This window comes from Lissotriton helveticus, chromosome 9 (genome assembly GCF_964261635.1).
Source record: "Lissotriton helveticus chromosome 9, aLisHel1.1, whole genome shotgun sequence".
Lineage (NCBI taxonomy): Eukaryota > Metazoa > Chordata > Amphibia > Caudata > Salamandridae > Lissotriton > Lissotriton helveticus.
The window spans coordinates 423327364-423350246 of NC_136070.1; the positions used below are offsets into that span (position 1 = coordinate 423327364).

At 43.4% G+C, this 22883-nt stretch overlaps 1 protein-coding gene across 2 annotated transcripts in view; it reads right to left on the reverse strand.

The window, feature by feature from the left end:
- MOK (MOK protein kinase) overlaps positions 1-22883 on the reverse strand; it is an 830279-nt gene that overhangs the window by 82362 nt on the left and 725034 nt on the right. For both annotated transcript variants that reach the window (XM_078660202.1, XM_078660201.1), the window contains exon 12: positions 10358-10464. In XM_078660202.1, coding sequence (XP_078516328.1) covers positions 10358-10464 — 107 coding nt within the window. The remainder of the gene's footprint in view (positions 1-10357; positions 10465-22883) is intronic.

The window sequence follows — 22883 nt, forward strand, 5'->3', positions numbered from 1 at the left end:
CAACTTGATAAATTCTGTTCATCAAAATTGAACAAGATAAACTTGGAGATGTTACCAAAACATTGCTGATGCTTCAGTGACCACTGAATTTCCAATTATGGCAAGTGGAATGATTGCCAATGAGAAACTGGTACCTGCAGAGATATATTTAGAAAGATACGGGCCATATTGTTCAAGAACTTAATAGAAAATTGGAGGAAGCTGATCTTCATGTTGTACCACATGTTGAGTGGGCTGTTCAAAATGCTTCTAATCGAGTAATTGTACTGTCAAATGACACAGATTTTATGAACATTTTCAATGTTCCTGGTATTGAATCATATTTAAACTGGTTTGCAAACCCACAGCATACATTTTATTTGAAAAGGCTGTTTTTCATCATTTAGTCGCTTGTCCCTTGCCTGGCTCTTGCGTTGGTTTATTTTTTAAATGTCCATGTGACAACGTTTCAACCCAATCAACTTTGAACTTTATGCTATCGTGCAATTTGTATTGTTCGCTAAGGGTCCGATTTCTACGTCCTATCCTTTTGAACAAGCAGTTACCTCACACAAGATATATTCAATCTTTAGTTTTCTCAAAAATTTGCACTGCTATACTCAAATATATCACTGCTGCTGTGAAACTTAGGACATTTTATGAAATATAAAGGATTCTTTATTCAGATTTTAGCTTTTTTTAAACATATATTTTACTGAGAGTATCTGTTGTTTTGTTAATCTTATTTTGTTATTAACTGTGAATTTTTTATTTATTCTGTGTGCTTCTTTGACCAGAATATTGGTCAAATCAAGATCTTTGACTGACTGACCCAGATGTAAATATTGTTGCAATGTTCATAAGTCAAGGATTGTCAGAGTTATGGATATGTTATGGAACAGGTGCAAAAAGACACTTAATTCCATTTCATATTCTATACAAGAAACTTGACCCAGAGATGCCCAATGTTCTTATCAAGGCAGATATTCTTACTGGTGATGACACTATGAGCAAAATTGGAACAAAGTTTGGAGCTTTAACTGCTGAACCTGTGAAATTTCTAAAAGGATTTGCTGAGAAAGAAGAAGAATGGGATTTTAAAGGGGTAGGAAAATACCTGTGTATGTGTGGAAAATGAGTTCTGACTGTGACACATTTGATGATCTTCGGTACAGTGTGTCCAAGAGATCAGTCCCGCTAAGTGACATACCAGCAACCTCATACGTCCCATTCGGGGTGTAGACACATTAAAAGAGCATTCTACTTGATCAGAAGATGTGTAGATGTTTTGGATCCATGTGAATTTGGTTGGGAAGATATTGATGGGGTGCTAAAATGTACAAAATTTCTAAAGCCTCTACCCACAGAACTTACACGTACATGTCCTTGCAAAACCTGTGCTACAAAAAGATGTCCCTGTTGAAATGCTCTTCTCAAATGTTCATAATTCTGCAAATGTACTACGAGCAATTGCTGAAACAAATAAATGAAGTGAACTATGAAAATGTGTCTATAACAAGAGTGATAAACATTTTATTTTATATTCAGATCATAAACATTGTTTGGTGTATACATAAAAGGCTTAAAAGCATTATAATTTGTTTCATTTCTGTGTATGTCTCTTCTTTCTCTATTATAGCTGCCATTTTGGAAAATTGTGGAAGGGCTGCTGTCAGGAGTTATTTTCTGTCTTTATACGACTACCTGACCCCCAAAACCTATGTTCTGACACCAACATGAAGTATACAGGTCTCATGGTTCCTGAAATATTACATCATCACTGCAAAACATCCACCATTTTTTTTAAATGTTGTCCAGAAAAATTCGGCATGGATCAGCAATGTCTATCCTAGCTAAATTATTTATCTAATGATCCAAAAAAGCAAATCAAAAAATGAAAATCTCTGTACTACAATTTGTTTACCGAGGCACATCAGGGGGCTGGTATTAATATTATTGAAGAAATATCATCAGGTGATTACCCATTTGAAATCGAAAATAATCCCTAAAGAGAATTATTGGGTCAAAATTGATAACACAACCCAAGAATCCAAAGAGTCAATTCATGCTTACTATGAAAGAGTGTTGCAGGTGTTCAAGCAGTTCAGTGGGACAGAGAATATCTCAGCAAAGGAGATGGGACATTATGTTTACAGAGTTGTGCATGCGTTGAGACCTAAGGTTAGTTCAATGATTCAGCAGCACTGTAGTGATGAATTAGAAATGAAGCACAAAAAGTTAAAAGAAAAGCTGCTGATTGCCCAAATGAAGGCAGCACAGAGAGGTCAGAATCAACTATTTATTGATAATGCAAGTCCCGTGCAGGGAGTATATCAACAGGTCCCTACCATGCTTGGTGTTATTGGTTTCCAACAGCAAGGGTTTCCACTGCAGGGTAGAGGATGAGGTGTTCCAATTGATCCGAGACCAGGTGTTGATGTGCTGACTTTAAAGAAAATCAACCCTTGCCACGTCATCTGCAAGTTGGGGCATTGGAAGCGCAAATGTCGATTTAATATTTGGAACACAGTTAATGGAAATAAGGTTTAGAATAGTGGATGTATTCAGTCTCAGGGAAACAACATGGTTCAACCACAGCAGGTACAGAGACAAATAGTTCAAAATTCCAATGTACTGCAAGCCCAAGCGATGCAAGTTCCACAAGCCCTGATGCACAATAAAATGGCAATGTAGCAAATGTCCAGAGATATAATGCAAATCAGGTTCCCAATGTAAACTCTTTTGTAAATCAGAACATGTCCCAACAATATTCTATGCTGCAGATGGATGATTCCAACTCAGACTTGTCACAATGACAGGGAGTGAGAGGAGAGGAGGATTGCATACTTAGCACAACCTTTGAGGTAGACCAAAGTGGTTCCTGTATGGATAGAGAGATAAATAGGAATCCTATCTCATTCCTCGCCGACACTGGTGCTACCCAATCTACTGTGAGAACAGCAGATGATCCTAACCTACCACTCTCTGGAGAAAGAATCCAAGTTGTAGGAGTTGCAAATAAACAAATAACGAGCTCCGTTTCAGAAGCAGTGCCTCTCTTTTAAGGATCGTCATTGCTTTGTGGTAGGTGTTTCCAGTCCTGTCAATTTACTTGAACAAGACATTTTATGTAAACTAAAAAGTTCCATTTACTGTATCCCAAATGGTATTGAGTTCCACACTCATGATGAGGACATTGTCTTCAAATTTGCCCGACAGAGATCAGACATTGGAATGTACCCTTGTTGACAAAAGATGATTTGCACTTGTCATTGAGAGACACAGTGTTACCTAAAGTCTGGGACTTCTCTGGTAAAGATATCGGACTTATCAAATATGTTGAACCAGTCTGCATCACTGTAAAGCCTAATGCTGAGTTTCCAAGAATCCCGCAATACAACTTGATCACTGAAACCATTGTTGGGTTTACACCTGGGACTGACACAATGATTAAACAAGGCATTTTGAAAGAGATTATGGGGAGTCCATGTAACTCGCCCATCATGGATTTGCAAAAACCCAATGGCAAGTACTGCTTAGTACACCACTTTGAACGGGTAAATTCAATAGTGGTTCCTTGTTGTCCTGTGGTACTAAATCCTGCTGTGATATTGTTTCAGACTTCATGTGAGGCAGAGTGGTTCTCTGTCATTGATTTTTGCTAAGTCTTTTTCTCTATACCATTGCATGAGGATAGCTAGTTCCTCTTTGTTTTCCATTTCGCATTGTGTCTCGGCATGGTGCCGGGTCCCATGAGGGTATACAGAGAGTCCCTTGATCTTTAATCAGATACTCAAAAAGAATCAATAGTATTTAGTGATTCCCCAGCATTCAGTCCTAGTCCAATACATCAATGACCTATTGGTGGTGTTGAATTCCAAAAATGCCTGTAAACGTGACACTATTGCCTTGCTGAACCACTTAGCTAAGAATGGACATAAAGTGTCCCTGACCAAACTGCAGTTCTGCTACAAAGAACTCCTGTATCTAGGACACCACATTAAGAAAGGAGCAAGAACTTTGTCCCAAGAGAAAATCATGGCGATTCTGAAAATGAATCGGCCTACTACCCAGAGGGAGGTCTTTTCCCCAATGGCCAAATCTCACTTCAGAGATTGACACACAAAGATGTGTCAGATCTGGTACCATGGGATGGCAGTTGCATGTGTGCCTTCTCAGAGCTGTGAGAATGGCTCTGCCATGCTCTAGCCCTGGAAATACATGACTATAATAAATATTTTGCTTTGTTTTACAGTGAGGGCTCTCTCAGGGTTTACCAAAATTCATACCAATGCTCACAGGCCAGTGGCTCATTTTTCTGCCACACTTGTTCCCATAGCCGCCACATTGGGTTGCCTTGAAGCCGTTCCCTCTACTTTCAGAAGCCGGGAACAATGCAAGAGCATAGTTATGGGTCACCCTTTGACTGACTTTGTACCCCACTCAGTTGAGGTGTTGCTAACCAGTACTCAGACACAGCCCATCACCAATTGTTGGCTTACTAGGTCTCAGCAAATAATCCTGGGTGCCAAGAATGTCACCATTAAGAGGTGTACTATTCTAAATCCTGCTACTTTGCTACCAGTTTCCTGGAAGTGAAACAGTGGGTGATGAAGCTGAACATGACTGTCTAGATGTTACTGAAATTGCACAAAGCCCAGACCTGATTTACAAGGCATGCCACTACCCAAATCAGATCATTTGCTGTTTGTTGATGACTCCAGTTTACGTGACCATGATGGAAATTTAACAGCTGCCTACGCGTCTGTACTGTTGCAGGCATGGTAGAAGCCACCTTGCTTGAAGGAGTGTTTTCAGCACAAGTAGTCAAACTGATTGCTCTTACTAGAGCATGCTGTGCTTCAGACCAGCTGAGAGTGAGAATTTTGACTGATAGTCAGTACAGCTTTGGTGTCGTTCACGACTTTGGGTAGTTGAGGTCCCAACGTGGATTCATGACCTCTTCAAGTCACCAATCTGTAATGAAGAAAGTGTCTGAAACCTTCTCCAATCCTTACAATTGCCTGCCCACATTGCAGTGGTTAAGTGAGTACAGGTACAGACTACGTGACAATGGGGAACAAATATGTAGATGAGACGGCCCAGTACTGAGCATTACACTCTAGCACCTTCAATGAGGAACACATCAATGAAAGTTCAGATGTCACAAATTGCAATCTGTTGTTGCCTGCTGTTGATATTTGGGAGGAAGTTAAGAGATTGCAGGAAAAAGTGCCAAAGGCAGAACAGCAAGGTTGGATCAGAGCAGGTTGTGTCAGAAGAGATGAGGATGAAGTTTGGGTTACAACTGAGGGAAGGCCAGTGTTGCCAGACAGCTTGTTACCACTTATGGCAAGACACTATCATGGTCCTGCACATGTAGGAAGAGACGTGATGGTGCGCTTATTTAGACAATCGTGGTTTAACCCAAGATTTAGCTTGATGGCTGAAAGTTTGTGTCACAGATGTGTGGTGTGCCAACAAAATGCATGCGAGAAAACACCAGTCACATAAGGAGATCAGGAGGTCACTTCAAAAGAAGGCAAATGGACTTTATAGGGATGCCTGTTTGTAACAGATTGAGATATGTCCTAGTGACTGTGAGCATCATTTCACAGTGGGTGGAAGCTTACCCAACTCAGAGGAATTACAGTCTCACAGTGGTCAAGCTATTGGTGTGGGAGATAATACCGTGTTTCGGTTTCCCGACTACTCTAGAGTCAGACTGGGGAACACATTTTAACAATGAGGTCCTTAAGATGTTATGTGTAGCATTGGAAGTTGACCAGAGACTACATTGCAGTGATCATCCGGAGTTTTTTGTAATTGTGGAGCAAGTCAATGGCACATTGAAATCCAGATTGACGAAGGTGTGTGCATTAACATCTCTGAAGTGGCCTGATGCTTTACCTCTTGTGTTGATGAGTCTGCGAAGTACTCAGGACAGGACAGGATTGTCGTCCCATGAATTCATTATCTGGAGGGCAATAAGACAGCCAGCTGTGCCTGAGAATGGGATTGTGAACATTGCAGATTACATGATTTTTTATTACTGTAAAGAGCTGGCTGACGTGGTTCGTTCTGTGTCTCACCAGGGGGAAGAGGCTACTGCCCGCCTCCTCAGGAACAGTGCAATGACCACATTCCTGGCGACTGGGTTATGGTGCTGAAGCATATTCGCAAGTTGTGTCTAGAGCTTCAGTGGCGTGAACCGTATCAGATAATTCTGGTAGCCACTACTGATGTAAAGTCTGGAGGTGTCTCATACTCGTTACATGCCATGCATACTAGCAGAGACCAGAGTTCCATTGATGATATAACAGCACCTGTCGCAACATACTGGAGCAATTCCCAACTCCAGATAGAAACCACTATCATCAACATTCAGAGAATAGATTTTCAACAGGCATACCTCCACGACATCTAGGAGGCCATGCAAGATAAGGTATCTCCCCTCAATGCTTGCCTTAAAGCCACAAACCTGGAATGGGCAGAAATGGCTGCATGTCACCAAAGGCTGAATGAGCATGGGGTCTGACTGTGGAGCCACATTGCCCGAGACAGTTCCTGTTAACTGCTGAACAACATGGTATGTTCGCTAACCGATCTACTTGCTACCCAATGAGCTGCAACAAGAAATGGATGAATGTCAAGTTATGGGGGAGGGGACTGTTAAATTTGAATATTGGTTATTGATTACTTACCCTCGCAGTTGAAATTTAGTGAAAATGAGGTTTTAATTTTTGTATTTTAACAACTGATGTTTTTTAGTAAACCAGATTTACGAGGCTAATTATATTGTATCGATCGGTGTAATTGTGAAATTGTTTTTTATCTCTTTGCTTTGTATGAAAAAGCTGTTTTTATTCTGTATTTTATGTGGAATTCCATGGAATTCCAAATCATAATAAAAATAATTGGGTTAAGATGAATATTGGTTATCATCACATTCTTTTGAGGAATACAATGTTCGCTGCCTTGTCTTACATCAGTGGCATACTCATAGACGGGAATAGCATGTAGGAAATTATTATTACTGTGTATGTTCCTGTCTGACATGATTGCGGTAATGTCAATGATCCTAAATGATATGTCTTTTGGAAAATCAATAAAGTTTGTGGTAAAAACAAAATGCCACAAACCTGGAAGGGAACTAATGGGGCCACCCAGGTCATGAGACCTCGTGCAGAGCTGAGATAAGTGGCAGAGTACAGCTGTCCTCCCCATTTCTTGTGTACCTTGTGTACCTCACTCTCTGTTAAATACGACTCCTGTAACACTGCAATATGCACACCATGTCTGCGCAGATATATGTTGATAATATTTGAAGTGGGTTCTTACCCCCTTCAATTTTTTTCACCCAATTTCTAATGATATTTAAGGTAGCATTTAGAACAAATTTATACAAAGTGGCCGTGGCAATTCAGTTGGATGGGATCACGTGGGGGGGGGGCGTGGTGGGGGGGCGCTAGTGAGAATTACTGCTGCTGCTTTTGTTACAGGGGGCCAAAACAGGCCCCAGTAACAAAACCGCCCACCACCACTTAAAAAACGGTCCCCACTCTTCTGGCCCACGGGGAAATGCCCGGTACCCACTACGGCCAGCCCGGCCCTGAACACAATAATGAAGGGACTCCTGGTGTCTGATTCATGTTGGTAAGCCTGCATCAGGGCCCTTTGAAATGAAAGTGGACTATGAATCAGCTGTACCCCAGCAATCCTGACAGTATAATCCACTCCTCTCCACACCCAGCACTTACTGGAGAAGGTTTCGTCCCAATACACATTCAATGAGACTAAAATTATACACCCTCCTAACAAAAAGGACTGATAAATATGATGTGCATTGAAATGTAGTATTAGCCCATGGGATTGCTATGCCATACACTAGTGAAACTAGATTTTAGGTGACTTTGATTATTATGATGTTTATCCTGTTACAAAATATTTCTTGCTTTTGATGTCCTCTGAGCTTTGAATGTATTTTTATGTATTGGACACAATATTTGTAAACACTCATTGTATTTGCTGAGGCCATAACAATCCCTTGCATGAAGAAAATATGTTTGACATGCAACAGACATAAAACAAAATGCTCCTGCAAGATGACAAACAGCATCACAATTACATTTGTCACAAAGCAAGTCACCAACATCTGCTAAGTATTTTTAAATCTACATATTAAGTTGAAAAAAGAAAACATCAAAAATATACATTATTCACTTATTCACTTTTATATATCATTTAAATAACCTCCAGGGCAAGAGAAGCAGCATTTTCCCAAGAAGCTGGGCGACAGGATGCCTGCTGGGAGTCAGAACACTAACACTAACACTAACACTGAAGGACCCTGCGGAACAGAGAGTGACAGAGCTGGACAGGGGACCAACACATTATCTGATACCAAGCCCCAAGTAATGCTGGACACAATACCATCTGGAGGACTTAAAACCTTGCCTACCACCACCAGATCCATCAACTACCTCCCTCCTACTTCCCCCACTGTAGACCAACCCCGAAAGAGCCTCCTTCACATCAGGCACCTCAGCTCCTGCCTCTGTCCAACCAGCAGTACTTTATGAGGTGGCTGTGGGTCTGTTGCAAAAGCCACTTTGTAGGTCAGACAGTACTGTTGTGTGCCATCCAGGGAATAAGCCAATAACTCAGCAAGCTAGCTGCTTTCTTGGATGGCATACACTCCATACCATACAGAGAGTTTTGGAGCACAGCACAGCCCCCTCAGACAAAATGCCCCCACCCACCATCAACTGACCCACTCTCTCTGCATCCTTCCACTCCCAACACCCATAATACAACCACCTTTTCCCTGAAAACTCCTCCACCAAAATCGCCATAACCCCAGAACACATCAGAACACACACAAGCAGAAACACAAAACACAAACACATACCACAAAACAACACCACAGACCCCAGCACCACACTCGTTGACTCTACACCAACCCAACTAACATCACAAACCAGCACCACCACCACAGACACCAACACCATGCAAACAGTCGACATCACACCCCAAGAACCAAAACAAAGCTCCACCACCACAGATACCAGCACCACACACAAGGAATAACACATACCTCAGCAAGGGAAACATCCTTTACCAAGCAACCGTTACAACGCGTAATGGTTACATCGTAGTTTAAACAACGCAAGTCATTACGTCGACTTGCACTGGAGGGCACTCTAGACTAAGGAATAGTGTGAATTACTATTCCAACAACTTCCCTACTGTATGTAGAGTGGAGTTGGAATAGTAATTCACACTATTCCTAAGTCCAGCGCCCTCCAACGCAAGTCGATGTAACGACTTGCGTTGTCAAAACTACGATGTAAAATACCGCGTTGTGATGGTATGCATGGTATCATCATACATCCCCTCAGCACACACCCCCAACAAACATCACACATACCAAAACAACATAACAATCCCCTCTCTCACCCAAGCGAGTGACTAAAAGCACTTCCTCATGCAGGCACACACCCAAAATACACCCTCACTCAACCGAAAACATCAAACAAAAAACGAACAACACGTTCACCCAAACACCCACCCAAAGCCACTACCACACACAAAACAAACAAACACGCATCACCACCATTGAACACAGCACAACACACTCACCCTCCAACCAACACACACAACCACAACAAACATCACTCTTCCCAACACCTAGTACCTCCCAAACAACACCATCATCCACTCAATCTGCCCTTACACTAACCACACACAGACCCATTCATATACCCATCAAAAAGATCTACCCTTACTAAATTATTTCAGTTGCCTGAGCAACACTTTACTTCCAGTACAGCAAATGATCCCTTTTGCGTTACTACACACCACCCATAAAGCGCTCCATGTTAAAGTTCATCTCTGCTTATAACACCTAGCCTCACGCTACCCACTAGAAGGAATTTGAGATTTCAGACCACGTCAAGTCTTTACCAAAAGCAAGCTCAGGTGAACAAAGAATGGAGGGAGATCCCATGAATCCCTGAACCCCTGCCTTTGGAAAAGACTCAATCTATCATTACAAAATCAGCTTAACTCCCACAAATTTATGTAGGAGCTAAAGACCTACATTGTTTGATCTACCTATACCACACCAATGACTAAATAGAGAACAAAGGTCTCTCCCCGACAATGTCCCAGGGACTGGGCCCCACCATCCAAAAGGATCCATCCATAAACTGATATCTCTATTAACCCTAGATGAATACTAGGGCTATCCCTCCTATCTGCAGCTTTTGGATTTACTTGAATTTGAGATGTAAAGCGGTCTGTCAGTGCTAAACAAAAATCCAAAAATAAATAATCACATAGATCAGTCCAAAACACACACAGTACAAAATCCTACCTGTGTTCAAAATATATTCTTGAACCTGTGTTTGTACGTTCATTGATCTCAGCATCACTGGTTTCAGGCCTGCTGCTTGGTGTTATTGAAGTGACCAGTGGAGTCTTCTGTTAATGAGTAAATAGACAAGCTTAGTAATATTTAATGTGGACATTGCTCTTTGAACTTTAAGAAAAAATCAGTTTGTAAAGTAACAACACAACAATACAGGGTTTGTGATGACTGGGAACACACAGGTGCAGGTATAGCATAATTGCAATATCTTTGCCAAATCTTAGAGTGTGCAGGGCAACACAATAGGACACAGTTGTATTTTGGAAAGTACATTGTGAGTCCAAGAGATATGAAGCATATCTGTTCCTTTTGGAGCAGCCTTGGTGTCCTTGCCGTGCAGCGGCCGCAGACAGGGGCCTGACACAGTCCATGCAGAGGGAGGAAACACCATGACCGCCCACTTTCTCCTCTGCTATGCCCATTGGCCAGGCATCTGGCACACCTCAGTCCGATAGATCATTAGTAGTATGCAGATAGGAGAAGGGGGGGGTCCTAGATGTTTTTAGTTCTGTTGGTGTGTGGCTAAGTGGAGTAATATATCTCCATTTGTTCCTGACAGTGTCCTATATCAAGCAGCCATTTCCTAACTGTGGGGGTCTTGTCCCTTCCCCAGGTGAATGCCACCCATCTTCGAGCAACAGTAATGGAATAGTAACGAACTACGAGCATCGCTCTGGATTTCAGCCGTGTAACCTGCAGATTTTGCTCAAGTGGCAGTTGCATCATCTTTGTGAGGCTCTTAAAGTCCTCAACTCAGAAGTCATGTATGGCCGGACACAGCAAAGCTAGAGGCCTGAAGTCCGTATCCCTGTCCCCATAGAGCAGGCAGCGAGAGGCAGGTCGCTGATGGAGCCGAGAGAGGCCAAACGGTGTGTGGTACAGGTGGTGCAGTAGTTTGAAATGTATGAGACGTTGCCTACCATTCGGGGAAAGGTGACCAGTGAGGGTGAAGCAATAAGTCCACATCTTGTCAGTGATGCCCCCTTGAGACCTGCTTCTCCCAGGCAACCCTAACTCAATGGGTATCAACTCAGTTTGCATGACTGTATGTATTGTAGTCAGTAGATGTTCAATGGAGGGGCATGACATGAGCCATTCCATGGCCCCATATGGCGGGAGTGCCTGTGGAAATCAGGGTTATTTGATTTGCAGATTGCTTTTAGTCTGAGGTAAGGGAACCGGTTTAGCACCTGTATATCTGTGGCAGAGGCGATTGAGTCATAGTCAACAAAGCTCCTGTCGGGATAAACATCCCCAATTATATGTAACCCCCAACATCCTAGTCTTCTAAGGACCTGTGGTTCTTGCCTGAGTTGGGTCAGATGGGCAGTGTGTTATAGAGTATGGTGTTTTAGCCTACAGTGGAGGATTTCCCAGGACTTTTGAGCACAGACCGCTCTATTGATCTCTGTGCACCCGCACGTGGCCCATCTTAGCAGTGATATCAACCTGTGGGGCAGCGCATTGTCACTCTCGATCACTACATGGGCCATATAAAGTGGGGGATGTGTCCAGTAATGCACAAAATGTGCATGGGCGCACAGGTAATAAAGTTCAAAATCTGCAGCTGCCAGTCCACCAGGCTCAAAGCCAGTGTGATATTGTCCCAGTGGATTTGCGTCTGCCTACCCACTCATGCAAGAGCGCTCATACGCTTATGGGGCTCCATAAAACAAATACAGTAACTGGGGTAGGATTACCATTTTCATCTGGGCTATCTTCTCCATTAGAGATGCAGGTGACTCCACCTCTCAACCAGATCTTTAATCTTGGCCATGGCCAGCCCATAGTTCTCGAACAATACTTTGCTTTTATCTCAGCTGACGCAAACACCCAGGTATTTCACCCAGGTGCACCAGGGAATTTGATACCCCAACGCTGTCTCTGTGGTGCAGGGGGCAAGGGGCAATATTGTTGATCTGTTCACCTCTCCTCAAACTTTGAAACATTTTCATCACTGCTGATGCACATTAAAGGTACTTAAAAAAAAAAAAGAAAATCATTTGATTCCTAATGATCCTCTAGTAATTAATTTCACCTTTCAATTATCATTTATTCTACAGGAGCTGGTAATATAGCAACTTCAAGCCTATATCCCCATCCAGCCAACTGTTCTATAAAGACCCAGTGCTAGGTTCTCGCGTTGTGCATTTCATGGTAACCCCAGTTAGGTATGTCCTCATAGATGGTGACATTCTGAACTAAAAAGTCCTTCTATACCGGTTGGCTTTATATCAGGATTTACTTTCACCTGGTTTACTCCGTACTGCTGTAGCAAGATAAAGTTGCTAAAAAATAGATAGGTGTCACTATAGACTGCAAAGCAAGGACAGCAAGTAAGAAAAGGACAACAAGACATATAATAGAGTTGTTCCTAACGCTTTGAAGCTGGCACCTTCCTTTTTGTTCCTCCAATTTTCCATCAGTTGTACAACCCCATTCTGTTTCCTTTTACAACACCCTATCCCCTGGACATTCTATAACTGCCAACTTACATATATCAGTGTCCCAATATTTCCTACTAACAATTTTTACTAGAATCAACATGCGCCTCAGACTTTCTTATTTGATGATGTAGTTGCTTTATACCAAATGTTCCTTCCCAGTCACGACTATTTTCCCTTCCAATGCCTTTTGACGGTACACATGAGCTGAAACCTGATTCAGCCTTTTAGGTATCCGTAAGACAGAAACACAACTCCATTACTCACTCCATCTAATCCATGAAGTTCAACTCAAGTTTGGGACTTGAGCTGCATCATCACAACATTAACTCAGATGAGGAGCATATCTGCTGTTTAATTCTGCACCAGTGTCATTACCCAATTAGCAGTGCTCCTTGTAACTCCAGAATTGCTTCAGCCTCCTTACACTTCAGCAGGGACATTTTTCAGCCACTGTTTCAATAAGTACACACCAGAACCATGCCATTAAGTAGCTCTGTTATATTGTGAATTAAAAATGAAAGCCTCCTGCTTCCCACATTCATGACCCCAATATAAGTATACCACTCACTGAGTTATCCACCAATAACTTATTTCCCTTATCATTAATATGTAATAGATTTCGTAGCATTTGGTCATATTTAGGCTTTCCTGTTTTCAGTTTCTATCTTTGGTCAATTCTTGTGGGTTTTTTCAGTGTTTTCAATACTTTAAAAAAACTGTGGTTATCAGTGGTTACACATTTTCGCGCCATAAAAAACCCCAGAAACAGTGTTTTTCCGTTATTTATGGATTGTTTTGCTTTTATTATTGCTTGCTTTCTGCACTGATAGTGCAGGTGTATAGACAGCGTGTGTACAGGGTATATGAGGTCCAAATACATTTTTACAGATCAAACTTATTGTAGTACATCATACAATACTTCTTTAGTGAGTCTTTGGTCATGCATGCTCGCTCTTTCCTTCCCATGTAAACATTTATCTTCGAAAGGGCCCTCTCAACAGTGGGACTTGAGACAGGTAACGCTAAAACAGCCAGTGCACAATTTGCTAACTCTGGCCACTGGCATAGCTTTCCATGTCAATACTGGTGCACCTGAAGATTGTGATTCTCTGGGGCTGGTCCTGCAACATATGCGTTGAACTGGGTGCATATACCTTTATACAGTTATTGAAGTGGTCAAAAATGAAGCAGTACTTTTCAAAGCCCGAAGAAAATTCCCCTTTACGGAAGGGATCTAGAACTTGTGCAGAGTAACTCAGTGAGGCTTCATTGATTTCAAATGCAATCGTTGGTGAAGGGACATTTCTATGCATCATTGCAAGCCATTTCTCATGCACTGTAAAATAACATTTCCTGAATTGCTCCTCAATATTTCTTTGCTTACCAAGTGGCAAGCCTTCTAATATATCATCTTGCAGTGCTGAAGTCTACTCTCAAGGAGATGTTTTACATCTACACCAATTACGCTGACGACTTGGCAGACAAGGTTGTTTTCAGACCTTTTATTAGGTCCACTACAGCAGTCGTGTTTTCCTGTAAAAATCTAGGAATGCAGTACAGTGTAATTTTTTTCACATCACTATCAATATGTGAACAAAGATCCTCACATTTCTTGCCTTTGGCATCATCACTAAGCAAAGATTCTTTAAACGTTTACCACACGAATAATATAGCATTCACAGTCTCTAGGACTGAGAACCATTGGCTAAATGACACAGTTGGGATGATTTTCTTTGATGCCACACAAAGCACAAAATGAGAAATATTTGTGTTTTAGTTTTCGTGCATAATGAAACAGTGCACCAGAATGGACTAGAAAGTCAATAGTTTTCTTCATTAACTCTGAAGATTATGAAGATGCTTTCAGCATACCATCTAACAAGTGGCAAGGATCTGTTACAGGTAAGCACTTCAGTTCAGGTATCGATTTTAACAGGTCATCGCACAACTTTTTCATATATGTAACTGAATTACTGCAAATACAAACAATATCATTCCAATCTTTGTTGAACTTGGAAAGAGCTTTTTGCAGCAGCATTCCAAGTGAAACTGTGGGCCATATGTATCAAACTCAGATTTTGCGATTCTCAAATTGCGATGTTTTGCGAATCGCTATTTGAGAATCGCAAAACGCTATGTATGTAGGATTTGCAAATAATTTTGAGAATCCTACATATTCCTTAATTGCGAATTGAAAATTGCGAATCACAATGAAGGAATACCTCCCCATTCATTCCTATGGCCTAGAGGCCATATCGCCGTGGTGTAGAACCTCCAGAGGTACTGTGTTGGCTTCTAAGTCGGGAATCATTATATCTAGCTTACCTGGGCTGTGGTGCGACAGGATCCTGGCTAGATGCCACACACCCGTCGTCCACGTGCTCGCTTCTGCGGACGCCAGCCAGAAATCCAGCCGGGACCGCGAAGCATGCACTTAATATGTGAAAGTGCCCTCTCGGCCTGTCAGGTGTCTGAGCCTCCACAGATCTACCATGCCAACCTCTTCTATATCTTCTCGTAGATTCCAGAGGTGTGTTAAGGTCACCCCCCCAGATTACGACCAATAGGGGGTAGAGCCGTAATATATTCCTGATATTATTAAAGAACTCAGGGTTGTCTGTATTTGGGCAATAGGTGTTTACCAATATTACTTGAGATCCTGAGAGAGCTCCTTGTAGGATAGGCTATCTGCCTTATCTGATAGAGACTACTAGCTGCATATTCCTTAACATAGAATTATCCCCAGGCGCTAGACTGGATCCGGAAAACTTTCTTTGCCACAGCATCGCTGCGCGCTGGGGGCGGTACCATGTGACTCCGCCCTGACGTCGTCCACAGGCGTGACATCAGCGAGGTCACATAAGCCCTACCCCGGCGCGCTGATGTCAGTTTTCTTCGGAGAACTTTTCTGCGCCACAACGCAGAGCCATCACAAACAAAACTGTGGGAAGTATGAGAACAGTGTGTGAAAAAGCAGTGAAAAAAGAAAAGGGAGGAACAAAAGATGAGGAACAGCACCAGTTGGAAAAGTGCCAGGCACTAAGGTACAGAAAGCCAAAGCAGTGAAAGAGCAGAGCACCGCTCTGAGGAGCAGCCTTGCAAAGCTAAGGCGACATCCTCCCTGGAGGCAGAAAAACATGTGAAAAACATCATAGCAGATAAAACAAAGTCTGCAATCACAATCCACAACAGTGAAGGGCAACAAGTCCAGAACAGATGAGTAACAGCAAACTACCCTAAGACAACACCAACAAGGAGGGTCGTATCCCCTGAAAGGAGCCAAAGGCTGAGGTACAGCCAAAAGACCCCAACTCAGAGGACTGCAGAGAAATCAGAAACCTCAAGGAATTAAAAGGGAAGAAGAGTAGAAGTAGGCACCCACACTGGAAAAACCAGGGTGTAGGGATGCAGACGTACACTGATGGAGCGATTGATTGTATTGTTCATAAAGATATCAATGTAAGAAATGCAATAAAAACAAATTAAAAAAAAGAAAAGTATTAGCCTTCCCAGACAGACATCATATACAAATTGCACTGCTCCAGGAAACTCACCTAACAAGGGGATCAAAGAGCGCAGTTGGAGTTTGTTGGGCCGGGGTCCAAAGTCCAAAGAAAATTTTCTGGATCCAGTCTCGTGCCTAGGGATAATTGTACGTTAAGGAATCTGCGGCTAGAATCGTCTCTACCAGATACATTGTTACCGAAGGTAAGTAACTTGTATGTTCATCTGTTATGGTATGTGTAATAGTGAAAGAAACCCCATTCTTGACCAGTGTGAGCACCTCCATAGAGAATGATGAAAATGACGAAGCAAGTCGGACACCGGCCCAACAAACTCCAACTGCGCTCTTTAATCCCCTTGTTAGGTGAGTTTCCTGGAGCAGTGCAATTTGTATATGATATCTGTCTAGGAAGGCTAATACTTTTTTTTTATTTGTTTTTATTGCATTTCTTACATTGATATCTTTATGAACAATACAAACAATCTCTCCATCAGTGTTTGCTTGTACACCTCAATCTCACCATAGCTGACTACCATAGAAATACATCACTTGACAGTACTTCCTTTATCCTCTCTCCCTCCCTTTGTCGATGTCTTGCACCCACCTAATTTTGATCACACCCCAGCAGTATTCACGGGCTGGCCTCAGGAGTCACATCAATCTGTGTAGGTTCGCACACATACCCCCTAAATTCATTCCACCTTCCCCATATTTTGAAACATTTTTTGGGACATCCTCTATGATTGTATAACGCCCTCTTAGCTACCATCGCGACATCCATATCCCTTTCTCATTGTTGGGTGCGTGGGGAGCGCTCCAGTACCCCAATTCCTGGCTATGTTCTGTTTGGCGATCGTCATCCCCAGCATAGCCCAATTCTGTAGTGCCAAGTTCAAATCTGTAGGCTCCCAAGCATTCAGAAGGCATCGTTTGGGATCCAACGGAATTTCAGCTCCCCCACCTCCGACATCGTATTCAGCACCCGTTCCCAGTAGGATTGTATGTGCGGGCATTCACATATTATATGGTAAAATGTTCCTATGTGACCGCAGTTTCTAAGGCACAGTGAGTCAAGTGCATGACCAAGTTTCTGTAGTGTAGTGCGTGAGTAATATATCTGGTGAAGCACCTTAAGTTGTATTAGTTTAAGCCTAGATGGGATCACTGCTTCCCGGGCCAACGTCAACGCGTCAATCCAATCAGAGTCTACCATGTCCCCAATTTCCGCTTGCCACCGCTCCCTCAGTGTTACCATGGGGTCTAGTTGGTTGTTTACCAATTTACGATATGTCTGGGAAATGGCCTTTCTCTCCATATGTTCCGTGAGTATTCTGTTTTCCAGAGGTGAGGTCTCTGCTAACTGAGTGTCTGGGGGGATAGCACTTTGGAGTGCGTGTCTGATTTGTATATATCGGTAGAGTTCCGTCTCTGCCATCCCGTATTTTTCCTTCAGTTTTGTGAAAGGCAGGACCTCCCCTTTTACCCATAGATCCCCTATTTTGGTGATGGCAATGAGGTTCCATTGTTTAAAACCCTTAGTATTGGCCAATGTGCCTAAGCGTCGGGTCTCCCAGAGGGGGGTGGCCTGGGTTAGTATTCCCTTCCATCCCAGTACCCTTTGTGCTGTATGCCATATTTTAATTGTGTGGGCAGTTGGTCCTGTGAGTGCGTTCCGTCTCTTATTAGTGTAAAGGGCTTTCATCAAACGGTCCGCAGGCAACACATATCTATCTAGTCTGAATGCCGGTTCATCCTGCAGGACATGCAACCACTGGTTTATCACCGCGAGTTGTGATGCCCAATAATACAATTTTACATTAGGCAGTGCTATGCCCCTATCATACCAGCTGCGGACTAGTTTATGTTGCACTATGCGCGCCGTTTTTCCGTTCCACAACAATGTGGAGATTTCCGATACAATTGCTTTAAAATAAAAGGGCGGAACTGGAAATGGGGTATTTTGAAGAGCGTATAAAAACCGAGGTAGGGCCATCATTTTAAAAAGTGCCGCCCTCCCCAACAGCGATAGCGGAAGGGATCTCCAGTGTCTGGCATCAGCTCGGAATTTTGCAAGCGGCCGCATCAGGTTTTCGTCTACAAATAGCGTCTCCTGTGGTGTAGCATTTATTCCTAAATATTTAAATCCTCTGTTCGTGATTTGCAGCTCACATCCCCGTGGGAGCTTAGGATCAGGGCCATGCAGCACGTATAGTAACGATTTTGTCCAGTTTATAGTATAGCCGGACATTTTCCAGTACGCAGTAGAGATGTCCAGCAAGAATATCAGTGACCTTGCCGGGGACGTTAAATATATTAATACATCATCCGCGTAGAGCGAGATTCGATCTTCCCATCCCGCCTCCCACCTTATCCCTCTGATCGACAGATCCTGTCTTATCCATGCCGCGAGTGGTTCCAGTATGAGCGCAAAGAGGAGTGGTGACAGCGGACATCCCTGCCTTGTGCCCCTTCCCAATGCGAACTTCCGTGATATACGGCCATTTGCTACCACTTGCGCTAGGGGTGCTGTGTACATCAGTTTAATCCATTCACAGTATTTTGGTCCGAACCCCATCTTTTGGAGGACTGAAAACATAAACGGCCATTCCACGAGGTTGAACGCCATCGTGGCGTCTAATGAGAGGATGGCCGCATCCTGCTAGATCGTTGGTGCCAGGGCCAACACTGTATGTAAGCGTCTTAGGTTGAGGGAGGTATTGCGTCCCGGCATAAATCCGGACTGAACCGGATGGATCAATGTTGTAAGGTGTTTCCGCAAACGGGGTGCCAATGCTTTGGCCAATATCTTGGCTTCTGCATTTATCAGGGATATTGGTCGGTATGAAGAGCTAGTCTGTGAGGGTTTACCTGGTTTATGTATTGCTACGACTGTGGCCAGTCTCTGATCCTTCGGTAATATCCCTTTCTCTAGACTTTCATTATACATATTGAGTAGGTGTGGCAAGACTGATCCCGCCACTTTTTTGTATAGTTCTACTGGCAGGCCATTAGGCCCCATTGCTTTCCCCGTATGTAGTGCAGAAAGCGCCACCCCCAATTCCTCCACAGTAAAGTCCGCTTCTCGCTCTAGCATTGCCTCTTGTGATAATGTAGGCATTTTAATGTCTCGGATAGACTGTGTGTTATCCTCCACTGAGGATGAGGCTCGCGGCGTGTAGATCTTTTCATAGTGTGTAGCCAGTCCTTCCACTATGAGTTGTGGATCTGTTGTTATGGTGTCATCTTCCAGCATCAGCTGGGCAATCCACCCGTTTGCCTTCTCTTTCCTTTCTAGCCATGCCAGCAATCTCCCTGTTTTATCCCCTAATTCATATATTCTATGTAGTGTCTCGAAATATCTGACTTTTGCGACTTCACAGGCATAAGTTCTATATTCCTGGGTTGCCAACGTCAGGGTTTGTGCTGTAGTTTCATCAGTGTTTGCGGCGTGTGCCACCTCTGCTCTCTGTACTGCTTCTTCTAGGGTGTCTAGTTGCTGCTTGTTTTCCTTCTTGTGTCTAGCGATAATCAATATGGCTTGGCCCCTAGTTACTGATTTGTACTCCTCCCACAAGATGCTTGGCGACTCTACCGACTGCGTGTTCTCTGTGAAGCTTTGGCCAGTGGACTTTACAAGGGCCTTTGCGATTTTAGGGACCTTCAAGTAGCCCGGGAAGAGCGGAAGAATTTGCTTCCTGACAGGGATCTGTGCGTTATATGTGAACTGTATGGGGGAGTGGTCCGAGATGCCTCTCGGTAAATGTATTACTTCATTTATTCTATCCGGGTTTATCGCCAGAGTCATGATATAATCAATCCTCAAGAGACTATTGTGCACCCCGGAGGGGAATATGTATTCATGTTCAGTAGGATGTCTACTCCGCCATATGTCAGTGAGTCCCATTGCACTGATAAAGTCCCTACATGCCTGACTAGATCCAATTGTATCTCTGGGCGGTTTGCGGTCTATGGTGGCGTCTATCACCGCGTTAAAGTCTTCGCCCATGATCAGCTTTCCCCAAATCCTTAAAGCCTGCATGATGGAGTATAGGGGGGATATATACTGACACCATGTTGAACATCCTGCCTTCCCACTGACACAACACTGCAGCGAAGCGCCCTTGCTCATCTGTCCATATCCCCTTCAGTACTAAGGGATAACTTTTTTGCACCAGTATCCCAACTCCCCGGGAACCAGATGAGAACTCTGCGTGAGATACCATTTTGAACCCCCAGCGGTCTAGTGCTTTACATGCCGTCCCTACTAGGTGTGTCTCTTGCAGTAGCGCCAACGTGGGGCCCTTGCGTTTAAGGTATTGAAGAACCAACCCCCTCTTAATCTTATGACCCAACCCGTTCACGTTCCATGATATGATCGATAGGGGAGGCCCGGGCATTCGTGACATTTGAGGGTTAGTGCCTGGATTTTCATGTCTTGTCATAGTATGTGCCATGGGTAGCTATAACACCGTTGTTTATGTCAGAATAAAGGTGCATTCCGTGTGAATGAGTACACTGTGTAGTTGTTATCAACCTTCTATGGAGAGATAGTGGAACAATAAAAATATAACATAACCGGTTAAATCCCCCACTTCCCAAAACCCGTGCCCCCCACCCTGCCTCCCTGCCCGGTAGATCCAGAACAGCCCGCCACCCCAAGTGAGCAGAGTGCTTAAATTCCCCAACATACCGCATTACTCGTGGGGGTGAGTCTTCCGCGATCTGTACAAAGCCCCCCCATCAGATACTGTCTGTACAGTGCTGTTTGTAGTCCGGTAGATCCTACCTGCGGGAGTCCCACTCCCCGAATCAGTCGTCTTTACATAAAAATTCTTGTCCCAGTCTTTCTGCGCTCAGTGTCTCGGCTCGCCTCAAATTTCAGCGCCCAACTGTGGGCCCGTGTCAGCGATACCGGTGCAATGCTTCAGTTCAGTAGTTAAATAAGCAATAGTGTGGGATTGCGGCACACCCTCTGTAAAAGTTCAACGAGAATCTGCTAGATATAATGGTAATCGTATCTTTGGGTGCCAGGGAATGAGTCCCTCCTGGCCGGTGGGGACTCCAAAATTTCAACAAAAGAACTGAGGAGTACAGGAGGCACCTGCACTACTTCCAATGGCACTCCGGGTGGAGAAGAATTCTCCTATACAGAAAGTTCAAGAAATGTAGCCAATGTAGTATAAGGAAAATGTTATTAATCAATAGTCCATTGTAATATATTTATTTGAAGAGTCACATATTTAAATCATAGTGACTTCATTCGAAAGACATGTATTCGAAAAGGAATTCAAAGTATCCAATTGCATTAATAGTGTCCCTATGCATTTCGGGACTACGGCCCTTCCTCAGGGGACAGTTCGCAATCTGTAAGTAAGAATACAAAGGTTCAGGAAGTGGAAGAACCTCCACGGAACAAGTACAACAAAGGAAAGGTAATGTGAGTGAGGCGAAACTATAAGTCATGACCGAATATGCGAAGGTTAAAAAGGTAGTCAAACCGTGACCAAAGTCTATAGCAATGTGCTGTATGAAAACGGAGTGCGGGAAAGAGTACATGCGGGGAAACAAGAGGGTCGTGACTGAACTAAAGGTAAGTGTGGGAGCGTGATCGAAACTCTGTGGGGTGCTACAAATAGCTCAGAAGTCCATCAAAGTGAAAACAATGATCGATGAAAAATACAGTGGTTAACGGATGAATAATGTGAAGACTAATGTGGCATCGGTGATACGAGTGTATAAACCAGACAATACGTGCGTTAATCCCCAAGGTAACGACTAACTGCGGAAACTACGGGGGACCCGTGGGGGGACTGACGTTGGGGAAAAAATGGCATAATCTCAAATTACGCATAAATTTGTATAGACTCACTTCAGTTTCCAATTCAGTAGCGTTATAGGTAGGAACAAATGACGTACCTCGTTCAAGCGTCATCATTTGAGAATTGGTTAAAGTCACTTTAGAGATGTTAATGACTAAGGTTTTTTTCTCCTGGTTGCCTGGGCTATAGATGTGGTTGGTTCTTTTGCGGCTTCTGCTCCTCCGGGTTCGACGATGATGACAGGGCCTTTCTCTCTAAAAAAAAAAGACACCAGATGTTGAGACGCTGGTATTGAGGTACTTGGTATTGACAGATTGCATGCTATCTTCCGTGGCAGATATTCTGTGTTCAGCTTCCATCAAGCGTGTTGCATGGTTATTTAAATTAGTGGCAAGGTGATCTATGCGAAAATTAAGATGGTCTATTTTGCCATCTAGGGATTGCAAGCGTTGCATCGCCAACAATGTACTTTCAAGCACCAAACTGCTGGAGGCTGGAGTCTTTTGCACCTTGCTCATTCACCATTTCTGGTAATACTCTCGCTGTTTTCCTGCTTTCAAATGTAAGTTTAGGTTGTGCTTTATCTGTTTTCCCCATTGGTGCCATGAGGTCCGCATTGCACAATAATATCCACTGCGCGTTGACTGCATTTACCGGTTTGCATCTGAGGTGGTCCTCCACCTGTTATGGGCTCCCTCTAT